This window comes from Miscanthus floridulus, chromosome 3, assembly GCF_019320115.1.
Source record: "Miscanthus floridulus cultivar M001 chromosome 3, ASM1932011v1, whole genome shotgun sequence".
Lineage (NCBI taxonomy): Eukaryota > Viridiplantae > Streptophyta > Magnoliopsida > Poales > Poaceae > Miscanthus > Miscanthus floridulus.
The window spans coordinates 48,993,451-49,014,481 of NC_089582.1; the positions used below are offsets into that span (position 1 = coordinate 48,993,451).

The window sequence follows — 21,031 nt, forward strand, 5'->3', positions numbered from 1 at the left end:
TAGCGGCTACGACCTCTTTGCTCACCAGCGTAATCAGAACTAATTCACCCGCACTCCTAGTTTTTTGCAACTTGAGCCATGGGAAGGGTCGAAGGACATGAAACCTCTTCTACAAAAAGAGGAAGCTGAAAAGCTGTTTGCCGCAACCAAAGATGGAAAATTCGTTCATTTTTGCACAAGTTCACCACCTACAAAGTAATTTCATCACACAAAGGACTAATGTACTCCTAAAATTCAAAGGACTGTTCACTCGGGGGCTCCCCCATGAACTTATTCAATTACAGTCTCTGCTTAGCTGTACTACAAGTACTACTGCGGTCGTCGCGCCAAACTCTCCATCGGCAATGATCGGGCATGTACATGGCCTAGTTCGTCTACTGTGGCCGCCGCGCACTGCTCCCCATCGGCGACGTCCTATCGCTTTGTGGGATCCTCGAAGGTGCCATCATCTGCAACGACAAGCACCATGCTAGCGACTGTGGTGTCCCTCCACCGGGATGCCCAGGGACTACGCCATCGTCATCGGCCGCAACCCCGACAATGGTGCCTCCGTCGGGACGCCCAGGGACTACGCCATCATCATCGGCCGCAACCCTGACAACGGCGTCAGGGCAGGAAGCGCCTCCCGCTGAAGGAAGGCCGCAACCAACGACGGCAAAATCGACAACACGCAGCACCCTCCGGCGCCCTTCCTCCTTCGGCAGTGGCGACCCCTCCTCAGCACAGGCGAACCATGCCATCTCATCTACGTTGGATGACCTCCAGCTCGACATCACACTCTGGATTCACAAGTAGATCTGTGAGCTCTTCTCTCCCTCGCATTACCCTCTCTTACTTAGGAGCCGATGCATTCGGTGAAAAGCAAGGAGAAGAGGTGGTGGCTCTGAGGCTAGTGGAGAGGTGGGATGAGAGCTCTTCCCCCCCTATTTAAATTGGGGGCTTAGCAGCTAAGGAAAGGCGAAAGGTTCAGACAAAAAACTCTCTGCCTTCCCCTATTCAGTACAAATGCGAAATCAATGCTGACAGAAATCTGAGGGGACACGTTAGAAATGACGGGACGTGCTCTGGTCGATGGGACGCCGCCCGGTAAGTCAGAACGTCACCCGGGCATGGCCCGCCACTAATGCGTCCCAAGCGCGAGAACCGAGGCACGCTCACCTGCAAGCAACTCTCCGCTTCCCTAGGTAGGACCATGGAATGACCCAACAACGGAACCTCCTTCCAGGGGGAGCCCAACGGGCCTCCTGGGTCGATCGGGTGGCCCAGGCAAAACAACGAACGAACGACCAATTGAAAGATAAGCACCCCAGTTTACTTACTTTGAGTGTTAAATTCTTTACCGAGCCTCCGACCCCAACAACAGTAGGGGCATGAACATTGCTCGGGGGCTGCCGAGGGCGCCTGTTTGTTTAAACACCCTCTTAGCCCGACCCCCCTTACATTTGAGAAACCGGAAGCATGGCGTGTGAGAATAAAATGATGAATACAACTGGATGAACCACCAGACCCTACGCCCCGATGGCTATGGTGTTTTTTGTTCACTAGCATAATCGCATTCACAGTTTCTCACATTACTAGCCTTAGCTCCCGCCATCCCGAAATGAGTTTGGAGGGGTCCACCTGCAGAGCCCCCTTTCAGGGAGGAGGCTGACAGATCGCTTAAAAATCAATTGGGTGGCTCGGATAGCCGCCAAGAGACGGAAATAAAAATAGCAAAACTTATGCAGGTTATGCCGACCTCGTCGCAAACGTCGGACCCAAACCTGGCATGGACATGTCTAGTAGGAGCTTACAATGGCTCATACCACCAAGGTAACGTTACTAACCCCCGCTTTTGTTTCAAAATATATGCTAAATCCATACATCCAAACGTTGCATACGTAAATTCTTGCATCTCAACGCTTCGTGTCGCGTCACGAAGCGGCAGCTGCCTCATTCAATATGAGCGACGCCTGACCGGGGTTCAAAGGTTGGCCCGCGAAGGTCTCGAGGCCGCCTCGTGTCAAACAGAGCCAGGGGAGAAAAACTAAAATGAGGCCCAGCGGCCTCGCCCGACCCCATTCAGAAGCGGACAGGGACATTTCAACCTTTCTCGTTCAATTCTAACCTCGAGCCAGACCCACAGAATCTCCATCGAGGAGAGGCCAACAAGCCACCTGAGCCTAGCGAACGGCTCGGGCATCTGCTGGGAGGTGGGTTAAGAAGTTGTGGAATGCCACATGAGGGCTCTGCCGACCCCGTCAGCAAATGATGGATCCGGATTCCACATGAACATACCCGTTAGCGAGCTCATTGAGCGCAACACTCAAGCCATCGAGGCAAGTGTCATCAACTCAGCCCCTTCGGTCATGGAAACCGAGGACGGGGTAGCGCGCAAAAACATGGCTGACCCCTAGCAGACCCTAAAGGGCTCGAGGGCTCAAGCCGCTCGATCCAAGATCAAGAGACTGAGGTTCGAAGGCTGACCAGCGAATGGTCCGGGGCCGCCTCGCGTCAAACAAGCGCCAGGGGAGAAAACACGAATGAGCCTCAATGGCCTTTGCCCAACCCGCATTAAGGCGAATAGGGTCATCTCAACCTTCTTGTTCAATCCAGCCTCTAGCCGAGCCCATAGAAACCCCATTAAGGGGGAATCTGTTGGAAGGCGGGCCAAGGAGCAACAGAACGCCACCCGAGGGCTTCGCCGACCCTGCCGCAAAGCAAAACGGGATCAGATTCTGTCTGAACATCCCATTAGCAAGCTCATAAAGCATGTCCCTTGAGCCATTGAGGCAAGAGACATCACCTTAACCCCTCCGGTTGCAAAAAAACGTTGATGGGATGACGATCACGGGTGAACCGACCCTTAACCAAATCCCCACCATGCCCGGGGTCTTAGGGAAGGCCGGACCAGTGATAAGACCAAACGCATGGTCACGCAGCGATCATCAAGGTCCTAGGTAAGGGGTACGAGTAAATACAAAATGTAAGTTCACCTCCCTCGCTCTGATCTCCAGTAAATATCCGACCCCAGCAACCGCAAGGGGTCAGATCTCACTCGAGGGCTGATAAAGGTATGGGTACCTCCTTTCTTTTTTTGAAAAAACATTACAGAGAGAAGAAGGTAAGATCAAACAAACGAAACAAAAATTATGAAACTGTTTCTAGGACACAAAGTACTGACACTTGTTCACATATTACAAATAAGTGTTTATCAAGCTAACTACTTCCGCGAAGGGAGAACCTCTTGTTTTAGCTTGTCCGCCAGGTTCCGCGCGAGGGGAGTCACTGCCTTTTCCATCTCGTCCAGCTCATCATCATCATAGACAGGCGCGAAGCCATGACTCATTACCTCCAGGTTAATCTCCCAATCATAATGGGAATGGGCGACAGCAAAGGCTTGGGTGATCCCGGCGTGAAAGGCATCCTCCTCAAGTTGGCCTACCCGTGCTGGGATTCCCACGGCATGAGCTGCAAGCGAGCTGGATCCTTCTGGCTATGCCACCCTCAGGGCGTCGGTGACCACTCCGACAGTGGCTTGTAGAAGGTCATGCTCGTCGCTCTCGACCTGGAGGATCCCTCGCACTTCGGTAAGCTCCTTCTCTAGCCTGGCAGCAGCGCTCTCAACCTCCAACCTTTGGTTCACCATGACTCCAAGATCCACCCAAGAGGGAGTCGGCCACCCCACGCACCTCGTCGCGCTCCTAGATGGCCCGATCACGATCCTCACGGGCTGCATCAAGCTTTGAGCAAAGTCTCTCCTCGGTCCGGTGTAGCTCGTCCCGCTCCTCGCGCAACCGGGTGATCATCTCAGCGTCCCGGTCCGCCCTCTGCTGCAACACCGCAGACCTCTCCTTAGCCTTCAGCTTGAGGTCTCGCTCTGTCTCTAGCTCCGCCAGGAGCTCGCTGGCCCGCTCACTGGCCGCAGCATCCTTCTGTAGCAGCTCATCCCGCTCCTTTTGAAGCTTGGCGGCATCCTCCTCGTCCAGCTTCACTCTCGTCGATAGGTCCTCAAACTTCCCATGAGCCTCCTCTGCATCTCGGTGCGCCTTGGCCTCCTGCTGCTGGGCGGCAGCGAGTTGCACACCTAGATCTCCTCACAGCCTAGCCTCCTCAATAAGGCGGTCCCATTCCGCCTTTTGCTCACGAAGGAACTGGGACTTATCTCGACTACGAGCAACAATATTCTTAATGGAGGACCGAAATCAGAAGACACGAAAACATAGAAATATGTGAAGAAAGAAGAAAACAAGCGAGAACATCAAGCAGATACCCGGCTAGAAGGAACCAGGATTTTGCGCAAGGCACCACTGGCCTCCCTCAGGGCACCCATCATCGCCGAGAACCCAACGTCAAGATTCTCTCGCTCCAAGCCCTCGGCAGCATCATCAAGTGAAAAAAGAATAATCGCTTGTGGAAGTGGGTGAAAGAAACGACGTACCCTTTGGGTGGATCCAGTTCCTCCTCTTCACCGGGCAGCCGCCACTCCTCGGTGGCGGTCAACGGGCAAAGAAGGCCTCAGTGGACGAGGCCCTCTAAGCGCTGAGGAGAGATGTTGGATTTGTACCCCGGGTCCATTGCGACGGTAGGAGCAGCACGGGGAAGAAGGCAACAGCAAGTTTGACAGCGGAAGCAGTACGGGTGCAAGAGGCGCAAGCGATTGGCGGCGGAGGCTGAGGACGCGAAGGCGAGGAGGCAAAAATGTGGAACCCTGGGGGCGAACCCCGTGGTTTTATAGGGGCGACGGATGCGAGAAGGGCAACCGTCCGCCTCGCTCTCCGAGCCTACCACGCGCACCACCGTGTCACCTCGTGGGATACGCGCACACGATCCCTATCCATTCCCAAAAAATTGCGCCGGACGGTTCGCCTTCCCTAGGCAGACTAGGACTCTCTCTCCATCGAGGGGACACGGGTCACAGAGCTTTTCCCTCTGGCCCACCTAGGGTCCTAGAGCCAAAAGGCGGTCCCAATAAGGGATAGGCCCGCAAACTACCAGGATTCAAGGACGCAAGCATCACTAGGGCCTCAATCCGCAGTCAGGTCCCAGCTAGGCCGGCACTGAATAAAATTCCCGCGAACGGAATACCATGATTCCCTTAAAAATATCCAGTTGACGAAAAACCAAGTCTTTCAGCCTTACCCACGAAGGGTCCGATACTACCCCCCGGGCGACTCTACTCAAATCACCCGGGGGCTCGAGGGCTACACCCATCGGGTGCGCTCATGTGCACCCTCTAGCAAATTAACTCCGACGAAATCGAAAACACCCCCCGGGCGATTCTGTCTGAATCAGTCGGGGGCTCGGGGGCTACTATCGGGGACCTAATATCGGGGTACCCCAGAAGGTGGAACCAATAACCATCGAATGTTAAAAACTCTTGGACAGACAAGGGCGCCACTACGCTTCTTCCCCAAATGATGGGAGTTTGGTTCCACCTCGCCCGACGCCGTTGGGCCAGCTCCGCCTCGCCCGAGGGCTAAGGGCTAGACTCCGCCTCACCCGATGCCCTTGGGCTAGCTCCGCCTCGCCCAATGCCCTTGGGCTAGCTCCGCCTCGCCTGAGGGCTAAGGGCTAGACTCTGCCTCGCCCGACGCCCTTGGGCCAGCTCTGCCTCGCCCGAGGGCTAAGGGCTAGACTCTGTCTCGCTCGACGCCCTTGGGCCAGCTCCGCCTTGCTCGAGGGCTAAGGGCTAGACTCCGCCTCGCCCAACGCCTTTGGGTCAGCTCCGCCTCACCCGAGGGCTAAGGGCTAGACTCCACCTCACCCGACGTCTGAGTACGGACCTCGCCTCGCCCGATGTCCGATGACTGGTTTTGTCTCACCTGACAACCTCTCCCCGCTCCCTCATGATGATAGGTACAGGGTAGGACAAGATGTTTGGGTCAACCATGGCTTCGAGGACCATACCCTACACCCCGGTAGGAAAAGTACTGCCAGGGAACGACGAGATGGGTGCTTTAGACCCTTCCAGGCATGGCAGAGCCTAAATAGTGTTGGAGCACCAGCCTCCACAACATCCTCTAGCCTAGCGAGGAACATGCAAAGGGGATGGGCGCTCTCCTCCTCTTGATGGGCCAGCTATAGATCACCAAGATGATCAGTGACATAGTCTAGGGTACAAGAATAGATCTTGGTGCCCAAAACAAATTTGTCAATGTTATTGTTGATCAAACCCATATCTAATTCATGTAGATGAATTCTACACGCGAACCCCCTACTTGGTGTGCCCACTTTCGGTGGATTTTGTGTTAGAGTAGTGATCAGCATCTCACATGTTACGAATTAGAGGGGTAGCACTAGAGATATGTATTAATACTAGTTCAAGTATGAGGTAACTTGCATCTAGTGTAGAACTATGTGTTGTGCCATTATATTGTGCTCCAAGAGCCAAGGTGCTAATTGTTCGTGGGTGAATGGCTAAGAACCACATTACTAATCATGCGGAACCCTATGACTAGCTCCTTATATAGTCTAGCGGTAGGGTTTACAGGGGGAAGCACTAATCAAATCTCATTATTTGCTAGTTTGTTACAACGAAGCTTGATCGAATCCAGTTGCATCTTTGCAAATTGGTACTACTTCTAATAGTATCTCGATAATGCCTTGTCTGCCAAGTCACTTGGCTACCCTTTCTGATAGGTTGGACCATCCGATTGGTCACCATGGCCCATTCCCTCTAGGTTTGATGTTTCCCGAGTGGTGAGGACAATTGAAGCCCATGCAAGGTTGCAAAAAATGCTAGCTGCTAGGCCACTACCTAGCGCCTAATCAAATGTGATTAAACGTGACTAAATCTTTATGTTTCAGTATAACAATAGCTACATATATGAAAGACAGACTAAATGAGAAATAAAGAGTTATGTTTATTCAGCCCACTGTGCCAATTGTTTTAGGAAAGCCCATCTAAGCACCATATCTTGTACTTGTGCCACTATACCACAACCTATCTTTAGGGTCACCCGGTATGTCGTTATAAGCCATTTCAACGACCTACGGTCAGTTACAAATATATACCGACCCTTGTATGTGTCATTGATACTAGGGTTGTTATAAATCTATAACAACCGACTAACTTTTAATGACCGACCGCTAGACGCTAGTCTACATGCTCCACCAGTCATGCATGTGTGTGTGAGTTCACCGGAGGAATAGCTATTTGCCAGCTGCCCACACTCTCCGTCGGGATCTGAGAAGAAAAGAGCCCGGCATGGGAGGTAGAGCTTTGTGGACGAACGGAGTGTGGTGGCGATGGTCATCATAGGCCAGCACGCAGGCGGTACGGTGGCCATGATAGGGGAGTGCGTGGGGGGGTGTGGGGTAGAGGGAGCCATGAGGTGCTGTGCGGCGCCCGTCATAGGGGAGCACGTGGCAGCGAGTGGGGCAGCAGTGGGCGATGTCTATGAGCAAGAAGGGTGGGGCACATAGGCGGCAGGCGAGGTGAAAGTGAAATGTGACCGGGTATGGCAGTGGAATGACGGACTTGAAATAAATTGGTGCTAGGGCTTGGTATGACTAGTGGGCTGCCAAAATATTAGGAGCGAATTGGGCCAGTGCAGCGCGCACAAGCCCAGTTTATATAAAGCGACAGACTGGTAGACCCAAATGTGATGATATAACTAACAATAGACCTTCGAATGCTAAAGAGAAATAACAATAATGACGGACAGTTTACTGCAAAAGCGACATATAATGACTGACCAAACATTACTAATCTTTAACATCCGACCTTCCAACGCTATTTTAGTATTTTTAACACCCCCATGAGATGTTGATTTTGGGTTATGGTATAGTGTGCCCTAAAAGCCAGCACCACCAATTCCCACCTAGCTGCCACTGTTCTTAGTTCTCATGCTGCAGCAGCACCTTGGGCTCCCCATGCCCCCTACCCTGTTGGCCCCATGCCCCTAGCCACATCCACACTCTGCTCCATGGCGCGCCACCTCTACTCCGCTTGTGGCAACCACATCTTCTGCTCCCCTTCGTGGTGCATAGTCTCTGCTATGTTTACACACATGACACGAGGCGGAATCGAGTAGAGGATTGGATGCAAAATGAAGCAGTCAAGCAAAATCGAGAGCAACATGGACACCATGTGGTCCTAATTAACCTTGTGCCATCTCTTGTTTTATTCACCACCAATGGGTCTGTTAGCTCGACCTACATTTAATTGGATGCTGATTTCCTAGGCAACAAGCTAGGGCTCTATTTTGCACTTAAGCACGCCTAGGTGAGCATTTAATGATGTTTTTTTAACACTAGGCCCATGTAGTCGAATACTATCACCATATTATTTGCCATATCCCATGTTGATGGCAGCTCACGTGGACAGAGTCGGCCTATGTAACACCCTAGGTGTTCGGCTTGTACTTTTGCACTTGCAGTTCATGAGCACAAGCATCATTAATCATTCATGAGCATGAGCATCTCAAATTTTATCTCTATGATTGCTTATATCACATGAGTTTGCCACTAAATGCTTTATATATGCTTGTCATTGTGTGTGACCAATGTATGAAATGCTTGTGGGACCTTTGGAGTACTTTAAACATGTTTAGAATGTCACATGGAACAACTTTAGTACTCATAACTTGGACCAAATTGGCCTCCAAGTCATGGTTAGTGTAATCTACCATTTTCAAGTTGAATGTTTGACCTAAGTTGAACTATACTCTAGAGACTTTGCATGGCTATGCACCCTTAAGCAAAGTTGTAGTACTTGTCTAGAGTAACAACTTTTATTTTTAGGTCAAGAGCTAATTCAGTGCCTAACATGGGGAAATAGGGCTCACAAAAATCAACAAAATATTATTTTAAACTTAGAAAAATTTGATGTCATGAACTGAATTTCAGTTTCGATGTACCCTACATTGAAGCTCTGCAATTTAAAAACTATGGCGAATTAGATGTAACTCCCTAAAACAAAGTTGGAGTTTACATGTAGCTCTACAACTTTTAGAAATGGAGTTTTACTAACTCACCACGGATTAGGAGATAGATATGGATGAACTTGCACTATCAGTCACGTTCATCAGGGACTGATGTCGTTTCGATGCCAGTGTCAGTGGCCAACCGGGGGCAGGCTAGGCACGCTGTGTGGCAGCCATATGCCAGCGCCGACCCGACCAGTCAGGCCAGCGTGGGGAGAGAGGGCGTGCGCCTCTACTGCTCGCCCCATTTTGCTCTTGCACCCTGCTCTCCCTCACCCACGACAGAACAAAAGCAGTGCACCACACCCCACCGCGCCATCGCCGTCGCTCTGCCGAGCCCGCTCGCCACCATCGTATCTCCACCACTTGATTCCTCACGCCAACAGCTCTGCCACCTCCACCTCTACCTCCCTGAACCACTACTACCTCACGTCATGCCTTGGTAAGGCCCCATTTCGCCTCACCACCACCGCACCATCACCGGAGCGCCGCTGCGCTCTTAGCTCATCGTGACCAGCTTACATAGAAGCACCTCTGCTCTCTCTCTCTCCCTTGTCTGGTCTTCACCATAGGTCCTAGCATCTAAACCCATCGTTCATTTAGACGCTACCGCCTGGTTACGTCAGAACGCGCCGTCGCTCTGCACGTGGCACTCAAGCTCGCTGTTGCTGAGCTGGCCCATCGCCTCCATCCTCTTTTGCGCACCTTGGGTTGAGTAACCCTAGACCAAGCGGGTGGCATGACAGAGACCCACCTCTCACCACCGTCTAGCCAGAACGGTGGGAGCACCACCATGCTTCGTGCGCCACCACGCGGACATGCACGCGGTTAGAACTCACCGCCGCCTCACCGGAACCCTAGCCACCCTAGATAGCTTCGCTAGGATTCTATGAGGCCATAGTGCACCTCACCGAAGCATGTGATGGCTAGAGAAAATCGGCGTACCGTGGCGCTACCTCCGGCGGTGAGCTGTCTCTAGTGAAACCTAGGTCACGTCTTCACCACCAAATGACGCGGCTTGATGAGGGGAACATGTTGGTGTCACCCTCATCACTAGTGATCTCACCGCCAGCGAGATAGTGATGGCCAGAGCACCTCCCCTGCTTCGTTGTCACTGATCAGTGGGTCCCACTAACCAGCAGGTCCCGCGTGTCAGCAGCTGCAGTATGGATTCCAATTTATTCTTTTTTTAGAAATATAAGCAAAGTTTGAAAAATCATAAGTAGAGTTGTAGATGTCTAATTTTGGTGAACCAAATTTTGTTGGATTCCTCATGAAGTGTAGTATTTGATAAAATATGAAATTACACTGTTTTTGGTATTTTTCTAGGAGAATAAAATGGAGCTAGGTAAACACTTTTTAAATGTTTTCAATCTTGTAAAATGCATAACTTGATCTAGGAATGTGATAAAATTATGATTCCAATTTTGCTGATCTGGTGTTGACATGCTCTAGCTAAAAAAAATACTAAACCTATAGTAAGCATAATTGGAATATGATCTTCCTATTTAATCTCAAATAATTGCTAGTTTCAAGTAAAAATAAATGGGGCAAAAATACATAACTAATGATCGTGCAAAATTTTACATAGTGTTATGGTAATAGGATGCATGTAAAAAATATGAAATCAGTTGTTTGACACTTTTCACTAGGCTAAACTATTTTTGCTAAAATAAGCCTATACAACTTGTCATTTTTGTAGAGATGGCTATACTTATCCAAATGGCATAAAATTTGTAAAGTCGACTTTTGGGGACATAAATAGGCCACTGTAATTTTCTAAGAATTTATTATGCACTTTTGATATATTTTCCTTATTTCACCTTAGTGTCCAAATAAATTAATAAATGCATTTAAATAGTTTATTTGGGCTTGACCATCATGTTTTCTAGAGTGTGTGTGATGCCTATGAACTATTAGTACCATTGGTTGTGCCCAAATTTGATTGCTTGTATGCAGTGAAATATTAATTGCTCTATAATTCAAATATAGTGACTGTTCGGACAGTTTCGGTTGTGAAGGAAATTGCATGGGTAAAACGATGTTTGCTGTAAATATTGTCAATAACAAAGTTGTAGTAACTTACTTATCTTACTTGTATCAAATTTTCATGGTAATAGGCTAAATAGTTTGAGAGTTATAGCTATTAGAAGTTGGTCTCTAGAAATGTTTATTCTCTGGAAATTTCTAGATAGATCTGGGAAATTACTTTGTTTGACCTTGATAACCATTGAATCATCTTTATATGACTATAAGAAAGTTGTAGGCAATTTTATAAGCTTTCCAGAAAGTCCAAGATCATAGTATTTGATTGAGTAGAACTCTGGATATAGCCAAAATAAGTAGCTGTTGTTTACAGCAGGAAATGACTAGGCTAATTGAGTAGAACTCCGGATATAGCCAAAATAAGATCAATTGTAGTTGTTTGTCTTATGTGATGCTTGTGTAGATGCTTAGGCTAATTGAGATTAGTTGCTAGCTACAGGTTCTAAGCCTCTTATTGATGATGAACAACTTTACCTTAGGTTACTAGAACTTGGTGAGTGTATGTTTCTTGTATTATAGAAGAAATATGCACCTACTCAGTAAAGATCAATTAGAAGAAAGTTATACATCTACCTTGCCCACGAATGTTACACTTATCATACCTCCTGCAGATAACCATGCTCATGCCTATATAATTTATCATATCATATCATCTCTTATGCATTCATGATACTCATTTGTGCATATACATGCAATAGGTTCCCTGGAAGGAGTGACACTTCTCGAGTTCGAACCTGAGCATCAAGAGGAGCAGCAGGCATCCCAGGAGTAGGAAGTTTAGGTGGAAGGAGGAGTCAATGTTGAAGATCTCCCTGAGTGTCCTGACCACCAACCTTCCTCGTTCTTGAAAGGCAAGCCCCGGAGGATTATAAGGCTCCTATGTTTTTACAAATATCATTTGCGTCATTTATGCTTGATGCATTAGGTTATAGGAGTTGGTTGGAAACACATGCTACATATATTCTCCTTGTCTAGGCAAATATATCTTGAATCCTTTGTAGGTCCAGGATCAAATATATGCTTAGCTTTGCTTAGTCTAGTAGAAGTCAGGTGATTTCCTATCACTTGAAACATATAGGTAGATAACTGATCACGGTTGGCTATAATTGCTATCGTGGAAATAACCATGTGTTGATGAATAAAAAGAAGATCAGTTGGGATTGTGATAGAGAAACACAAGGCATGGAGGTCTTGGTGTCTATTTATCCCCATTGGTGTCGGTTAAAGACCGATTCACTGTACGTCCTCATGTCATGTTGAACGCATGCCTAGCACTTAGTTGGCCAGATAAGTCATTCCGACCATGAAGCTGAGTAGCTCAATTTAGGGCAGGCCTCGGTAAGTGAAAGTGCGCACACTAGAGGCAGTAAGGATGTGTGAAGAGCTAATGACGTGAGTCCAAGGGCAGGTTTGAGTCCCGATCTTCCTAGCAGATTGGTAGAATCCCTGAGGGTGCGGCGCTGATCAAACCCGCAAAGTTGGTTCCTGAGTTCTACCAAAGTTGACCCGATGTGACCCCAATGGGGGAAGTATGGGTTTGTGTTAGGAATAATTCCCCAGTTGGGTAGGAATCGATTCGAATCACCGTCTCTCCCGAATAGTGAGAACTTGATTGAGCAACGACAACATAGAGTAACTTAATGGAAACTTCATGGTTATGATGATGCTCAAATTATTATATCGGATATGGTTACTAATGCTTGTTAGCTTAATCAAGTGATTGCTCTAGTACAGGTGCCAATCTAGAGATGCTTAATTGAATAGGTATTCAAATTGATGCTAGAGGTACTAAATCTCCAAGTTATGTTACTTAAGCTTTTATGCAAAATGTTGTCAAGCTATCTCCACCGATAAAGCCTTGCATACTCCTTGGTGTCATATTATTTTTGGTTTATGATAGGTAAGTCTAGCTGAGTACATTCTTGTACTCAGGGTTTATTCCCTCTTGTTGCAGATGACATGATGTATCATGGGTATTGTACGAACTGCCTTCATCCTGTCGTGAATGAAGTCTAAACCATGGGGCATGGTACTCCTGAGTTATCCCCTCTGTTCTACTTTTGCTAGAAATGACCATGGTACTGGCATGCATTTGAACTAAGTATGATGTTGATGCCAAACTACTTTGCTTCCGCTATTTGATCTTGGTTTGTAATAACTATGTGAACTTTGATGTATGTGAGATACTTGTGAGCTATTTGTGAACTGTGATGTAACATGTGACGGGTTGTGTTGAATCATGTACGATCTTTGTTTGTATGTTGGTTTGTTTGAGATCCTTCGTGGTTTCATTGGACTACCGGGTTTATATGGGCTCAAGTATGATAGTTTGATCGCTTCGGTGATTGCTATTATACTTGTGCTTTTATGAATTGGACGGTTCTGTTATAGCCTATCTATCTGTTGGATGTAGATCAGGAAACGAGAGAAAGGGAGTCGCATCTAAGACATCAAGACACTACTGCATAAATAATTTTTTACAATTGCCTCCTAATTTTTGTGTCATGTAGTGCACCAAGAAACATAAAGGAAAATAGTGCAACAAGAAACCTTGAGGAAAATACATTCCTTTGGGAACTGACATCCAATTGCTACCCTTGGCGTTATTAGTTTATAAGTTCACCAACAAAATATATTTTCCTAATGGTTTCCCTGACAGGAATAGTATTATGAGAACCTCATCTAGTTAAACTATATTTATTGATTGCTTGTAACACTATTGCCACTAAGACATGTTTAATTTGTGGGGCAATGGGTTTTGGTTGCTTCACCACATGTTGCCAGTAACCCACTTGACATGCAGAGCAATGGTAATAATAACATGGATAGTGATGACGAGGATGACAACTACAATGATATTTCAAATGACGACGATGGCTCTGATGACATGGATGAAGATGTTAACACTGATGAAGATGGTGGTAGACAAGACATTGACATGAATTATGATAATATCAACAACAATTGATAGAATGGAGAAGAGTTAAGGCAGCACATGAGCCCCTCATAGTTTTGGCCTCTTTTGGTTGCAAAATGAACCGATATCGATGCATGACTCTTTTGTTAACTTTTGGTTCCTTTTGCTACTGCAGTGCTAGGTTTATGTGTGCTAACATCTATAGATGGGACCTAGCAATGTAGATGGGTTAATGCAGCTACATCGATCGGGATTAGCTACAATATATATGTGACTTAATGTAGGAATGATGGGACCTATTCATGGATGTGCATATATCTACTTGAATTAGAGTATGATTAATGGGACTCATTCATGGCTACGGATGTCTGTGCTAGAATGAAATATGTTCATGACTACTGAATGCCATGCATTTTTTAATTGCCTGGTGTTTGATTCATGAGGGTTCTTGCATGGGAGTTGCTTGTCATGAGACAATTTTGTGATGTTTGTTTGCCCCTCACGAAACCTTAGTTTTTTGGTAGTCCCAACATAAGGTTACCCATCAACATAGTTGAGATGTGCATGTGCTTATCGGTCGTTTCAATGTCTATACAAAACTAGGGTTCCTAGTATGCTTTTGCATCTTCCATTAGAATCTTAGAATTGGTGAATTAACAATTCCAGTGATATATGAATTGTCCATGGATAAACTCCTCTCATTGTGCCTAACTTTACTATTTGTTATCATATAAGATCTCTTGTTTCTCTTCCATGTTAAGAATAGTGCTTGAAATGAACAGTCCTATAGTCGACTCCCCCCATCGCGTCCGTCTGATCTGTGCGTGCCGCTCCATCCCAGTCCTCCATGTTAGCTTACCTTCCCTCCGCTGCCACAGAGATTGTTCGATACTGCCATCACCATGGCCACCCCCGAATGCATCCTACCCCCACTCACACGGCCCCACCACCGCTGCGATTCTAGGGTTTTGGCGGCCCAACAATAGGGGCCTATCGTGCCGCACCATCGTCGTGCTAGTGTCTAGCCCCCTCGCCTTCTGCTCGCTCGCCTCTCGCCTGGCCACATTGTCTTCGCTCACCACCATGGCTGCCCCTAGGGTCACTCCCTCTCCCTACGCCATGAACCACCACTTCAGTCCTAGCATCGGCGGCCTCGCCTCAGGCGAGCCCCTATGTGGGTGGTCGCCGAGGCTCTATTTGCTAATCAATACGTGCAGCCAGTAGCGAGGAGAGCGATGGTTGTAGCACCAACACCGATGCCAACAAAGGACACGCAGCAAGGTACGCCCACTCCTCACTGTAACACCCCAGGTGTTTGGCTTCCACATTTGCACTTGCATTTCATGAACATGAGCATCATTCATCCATTCATAAGCTTATATCACATGAAACATGATTTCAAAACATTGCAACATGGTGCATATTTCATGTGTGTTGTTTCTTTTATGAAATGAATAGTGTGCAACACTTAAGTGCAACATGTGCAACTCACTTTAGTGAAACAAAGCTAGTTAGTACCATGCAACAAGATCAGGAAACATGTGAAACATGACTATGAAACAAATGCAACATTTCATGTGTTTTTCATTGTTTCAGTACATACAATGCTTGATTCTTGTGTGACCAAGGTGTGGTGTGGCTAATAATTCTCTTGAACAACTTAGTGACACCTAGAATGTCATTTGGAACATTGTTCATATTGATCATGTTGCCTAATTATGATTTCAAATAGTGGTTTGACTTGTTTTGACCCCTGAACTCTTTTGTTTGACTGTTTAAAAAGTGTAGCTTAGAGTGTTTGCATGTCTGAGCAACCTGAAGCAAAGTTGTAGTAAATTTTATAAGGAACAAACTTTGTTTAGAAGCCAAGTCATAAAAATGTGCACAACATGCTCAAAAAGGGCCCACAAGTTAGTGTTGAGGGCTGATTCAACACTTAGAAAAATTTCTAAGTTCTAAATGCAATGTCAGTTTGATCGAGCTAACTTTGGCTTGATATAACTCGTGATCCATTGAGTTTTAGCTGGTGATTTCTGAAGCATTGTTGTAGCCCTATCTTAGCTCTACAACTTTCATGTACACGGTTTTCGCTGATGATCAACGGATTAGTCATTTCAACATGATGAAGATGCTCTGTCAGGCGTCGAAGGTTAACTGAATGACGAGCTACAGTGTCGACTGGTTTCAGAAAATAGCCGCCCCGTGGCACCACCCGTCACCGGCCGCCTGACCACGCAGGCCACGCGCCGCGACTATCCTGGCTCTGCCGGCCATTGCTTGAACCCCTCACCCGCCTGCCCGACCAGCTCGCCAGTCCAAATTTCATTTCCTTTGCCTCCACCGCACGCAGCAGCAGCGCAGCACCGGCTCCGCCATTGCCGAGCAAGCTCCACCATCGCCTAGCTCGCTCGCCGCCGCAAAAACGCGAACCCCAGCTCAACCACAGCTCCGCCGTGTCCTCCTCTACCTCGTCGACCGCCTAGCTGAGCCGTCCGTGCCCTAGGTGAGGGCCATTGGCCATTTTTCCGCCACCATCTCCATGGTCGCGCCTTGTCGGAGCGGAGCTCGCCGTGGCCAACCACCACCGAGACCTTCTTATCCTCCTATTTCTGCTTGAATAGCTCTATAGTGACCTCGTGGAGCTCATACCGAGCTCGGATGAGGCAGCAAGGGCTCGCCGTCATCGGCACTTCGTGTCGGAGCTCTGCCGTGACGCCTTCACCGGTGACGAGCCACCTCCATTGAACCTTGGGTCTTGCCGGTAGCACCAATCGACTCACCTCATCACGTAGAGCACGTAGGTGTCCTCGGTGTCACCGGAGTCCTCCCCGTCGGTGAGCTAGACCACCGTCGTGCCATCGCGTGTTGTCTCCCCTGTTCTGTCTCACTGACCAGCGGGCCCTGCTAACACGCGGGTCCCACGCGTCAGTGACTACTGAGTCATAAGCTAGTTCAATTAAATTCAGTTTGGATGCTGTTTTGTGAATTTTGTAACTCCAAATGTTTAGATCCAAATGGTGTGATTCAAATTTTTTTAGACTCACAGTGAAGTCTAGTATTTAAGAAAAATATGATAGGAGCACATGATGTAGAAATTTTGGATGAATTAAATAGGAACTTGAAATGTGTTTTTAAATGCATGCAAACTTGTTTAAATTATATCTTGAGTTTCTGTGATCCAAAAATTATGAAATTTTGTGGGTAAGCTATTCTTGCTTAGTAGAAGCTCTGGTAAAAATTTGAGAGTCATTGCACGTATGGTTTTTGAGTTATAGATTTTCCTTTTATCATTGATTGATACTTGTGTAAATTTTTGTAAATTATCTAGGAATCCTATGACCATGAAACTTTGTGGGTAGTATCCTAGTACCTTAAGGATGCTAGGAAAAATACGAAATCTGTTGCTTGATACTTTTCACTAAGGTTTCCTAATTATGTCATTTTAAGCCATTATGTCTTATCATTTTTGTGTAGGCTGTGATACTTGTGCAAATGGTGTGAAATTTGTATGGGGGTCTGCTTAGAGCATGCAGTATCTACTGTAATTTTTGTAGATTTAATGGTGTAGTTTTCATATATGTTTACCATTTCCTCTAATTAATTAAATAAACTATGAAAGATATTAAAAGAAATGTTTTGGTGAGGAACACCCTACTTTCTGGTGTTTTTGTGATATGTGTAATAAGTGAGTAGAGTTAGTTTTGTCTAATTATGTGTTTACATCATAAGTTAATAATTATTTTGTTAGCATTGTGTCCCTCTGGACAGATCTGGGGACTTTATAATGTTCCCCATGATAATTTGGTTGGATGTGAATGTGGTGAACACAAAAGTTGTAGATAAATTATGTATCTAGCTCCTTTCAAAATTTGATGGCATTTGGCCTAGTAGTTTAGAAACTACAGCTGTTTAAAGTTAGGTTCCAGTTTTACCTACTCTCTGTCTTGTGAGGACAGAGTTCTGTTGATTAAAGAATTCAACCTGGTAAAGGTTGGAATCATGCTTTGAGGTCTAAAAATGAATTGTAGAAAATTTCATGAGCTTTCCAAATTGTCTTGTTGCATCTCATTTGGAATTGTAGATCTTCAGTTATTGTCAAATTACTGTACCACTATATAGTCTCTACTTTGCTGAAATACAAATCCTTGAGTGTATACCTTGTTGCAATGTTCTCGTTGATTGTTTAGGAGCTAGCCTAACTTGAGAACATGCTTAGGTGTAGGTGCTAGGTCCTTAACTGAAGACGAGCAATTATACATTAGGTTGTATAAACTTGGTAAGTTAATGTAATTTGAATAGGGCTTAAGTTGGAATATGCGGACTACAGTGAGCATGTGCATTCCCCAAGCATCCCTGACTTCGTTCATGTGCATCCATGATATTTATCTTGCGCATTCATGCAATAGGTGTGCCGGAGGGAGTGACGTTGCTGGAGTTTGAGGGAGCCAATCAGGAGGAGGAGCCCGAGGTGTAGGAAGCCGACGAAGCAGCCGCCGTGGAGGAGTTGCCCGAGTGCCCTGACCACCAGCCTTCCTCTTTCCTGAACGGCAAGCCCCAGAGCATCTTAAGCCTCCCATGTTTTCACAAATACATTGAGTATCTTTTATTTGTTGATGAAGCATTAAGTATAGGAATTGGTTGGAACCAATTGTTGCATTATATATCCTTCCTTGTCCAGATATCGTACTGGAATCCTATTTAAGTTTAGGAACGGGTTAAATGCTTAGCCATGCTTAGTGCGGTAGAAGTTAGGTGATTTCCTATCACCTGCAAGCTTTAGGATGAGGTGGATCACGGTTGGCTATATTTGCTATCGTGGAAAAGAACCATGTTAATAATGAATTAAGACCGGGCTGAGTCTTGTGTAGGTTTGGACATAGTGACTCCGTCTGAGTCGTTTAAGGACCGATACGCTGTACGTCCTTATGTCATGTTGAACGTAGCCTAACACTTAGCTGGCTGGATAAGTCGTTCCGACCGCGAAGCCTAGTAGCTCGACTCAGGCCGGGGACGCGAGTAGTGGTGTGCATTCTGGAGGTAGTAAGGATGTGCAGAGAGCCATTGGCATAAGTCGAAGGCGGGTTAGAGTCCCGAACAACCTTGGCAGAGTGGTTCTCTGAGAATGTCGATCTGTTTGGACTCATGACTCCTGAATCATACCAAAGGTGACTTGTTTGCGACCCTGACGGGGGAAGCAGGGTTTGTGTTAGGAATACCCCTCTAGCTGGATAGGAATCGATTCGAATCGCCGTCTCTCCCGGATAGTGAGAACTTGACTGAGCAACGGCAACGTAGATTCAATTAATTTAATGATATGATTAAATGGATGATGATGATAAGGTTGCCATAATGTATACCTGATATGGTTATTAATGTTTGCACCCTAATAAAATGATTGCTTAGTACAGGTGCTAATATAGATGACAGGTTAATGGCTAAAAGTCACTGCTAGTTCAGGTTAAGAGTCGATCATCATTACTTATGCTTTTCTGCAAAAAGAAAGTGTCAGCCAAATCCACTAAATTAAGCTATGCATAATCCTTGGTGTCATTTGTTTTGGTTTTCGACGGGTAAGTCTAGCTGAGTACATTCTCGTACTCAGGGTTTATTCCCTCTTGTTGCAGATGACCTTCTATATCAGGGATTCTGTAAGTATTGTCTCCACCCGACGGGTGATGAAGACTAGATCATGGGCATGATCTCTGTTCCTCTTATCTGAATGCTTTTGCGGGTTGTGATCAGCAAACCAGTATTTGTATTTGAACTCGGGAGTGTAAGTTAAACTATTTGCTTCCGCGTACTTTACAAGACTTGTTTTGTAATAATGATGACTCTGTGATGATGTAATCTATTTGCAAACATCTGCGAAATGTTGTAACATACGGTATATTATGTTGAATTACTGTGATCTTGGTTGTATGCAAGTTGGTTTGAAATCCTTCAAGATTTCAGTTGACTACCGAGTTTATATGGGCTCAAGTTTGAGAATTTGATCATTTCGGCGATTGTTTTTGTACTTGTGCTCTTATAAATTGGTCGGTTCTATGACAGCTGGTATCAGAGCTAGATTCAACTTGTCTTACGGCTATTTAAAAACAAAAGCTTTTGTTGTGAAAACGGTTTTCCAACTTATAGTTATATATAAGTGTTCAAAAATAAAAATTTTTATGGTGTACTGGTGATCACATCCCTTGTAGCCCACTTAAGGACTTCTAGGTGGCTTATATATAATTACTAACTTGGGGGAAATTGATTGTTTCTATTTCGTCGTCCATGCGGCGTGATATTGCATGGGTGCCATTCGTTTGAATGGTAATGTATGGATCAATTGCCTCAACGCCAAGGTAAGTGTGAGTTGCGAGAGCATGACCGTCCAACCGTCGGTCTAGGGGAGAGCTAGTTGTGGTTACTGGAGTATTTACATGTTGCATACATGTATATATGAAGGTACTTAATTGTGGGTACATCTGTCGGATAGTTTGGATACCGAAGTATATATATCTGGGGATGTATATATGGAGAGTATCTTAGTTACTACTTGTGTTAATTAGCATTATATCTTGTTGGGTTGGGCTGCAATGAAGTTTTCTGCAGGTACGCTAACAACGCACCATGTAGATCGACTAGTTACCGCTAATTGAGAGAACGTATGTATGCCACCGTATATTCCGCTAAAACTTGAATTGTCTTAGGTTTGTGAGGACGTACGGAACGAGCATGCATCATATTCACTCATGGCATTCATATTGCATTACTCCCTCCCTTATAATTGTTTATCCCAAGTATTAAGTGCAATCTCTTAGCAAAATAATCCTCTCACGTGAGTTGCATCCCTTTTTGATACAGATGGCCGCGCCCGTGTTTCCTACTGGTAGCAGCACCTTTTTGGACTAGTTCGGTACTCCCACCTTGCTCTGGAGGGTGCTCAGTTCAGTTGGGTACCCGGAGGCACCCCACTACATGTGGAGGTAGGCGGTACCATTGGGAGATGTACCATGGTACGTCGTGACCTTTATAGTGCCGCAAAACCCCACAAGACCATTGTGGCATGGGTGGAGCATTAAGACTGATGGGCAAAGCCCATGGGAAGCCACTCAGGTTGCTACCCTTGATGTGCTGATGGATATAACACAGAGCTTCGGGGACAAGTTAGTGGGTG

At 46.3% G+C, this 21,031-nt stretch overlaps 1 protein-coding gene across 1 annotated transcript; it reads right to left on the bottom strand.

Annotated features, from left to right (window-relative positions):
• Positions 1–3,683: 3,683 nt before the first annotated feature.
• Positions 3,684–4,315, bottom strand: LOC136543706 (uncharacterized). Its single transcript, XM_066536082.1, has 2 exons — positions 4,253–4,315; positions 3,684–4,043 (listed from the first exon to the last, which is right to left on the bottom strand). The coding sequence occupies exons 1-2, from the start codon at positions 4,313–4,315 to the stop codon at positions 3,684–3,686; spliced, it is 423 nt and encodes a 140-aa protein (XP_066392179.1).
• Between the last annotated feature and the right edge of the window lie 16,716 nt (positions 4,316–21,031).

Coding starts and splice junctions, on each gene's coding strand:
- LOC136543706 (XM_066536082.1), bottom strand. CDS start 4,315: ATGATGGGTGCCCTGAGGGAGGCCAGTGGTGCCTTGCGCAAAATCCTG. Junction 4,044..4,252: donor TCCTGGTTCCTTCTAGCCGG/GTATCTGCTTGA, acceptor GCTGCCGCCCAG/CAGCAGGAGGCCAAGGCGCA.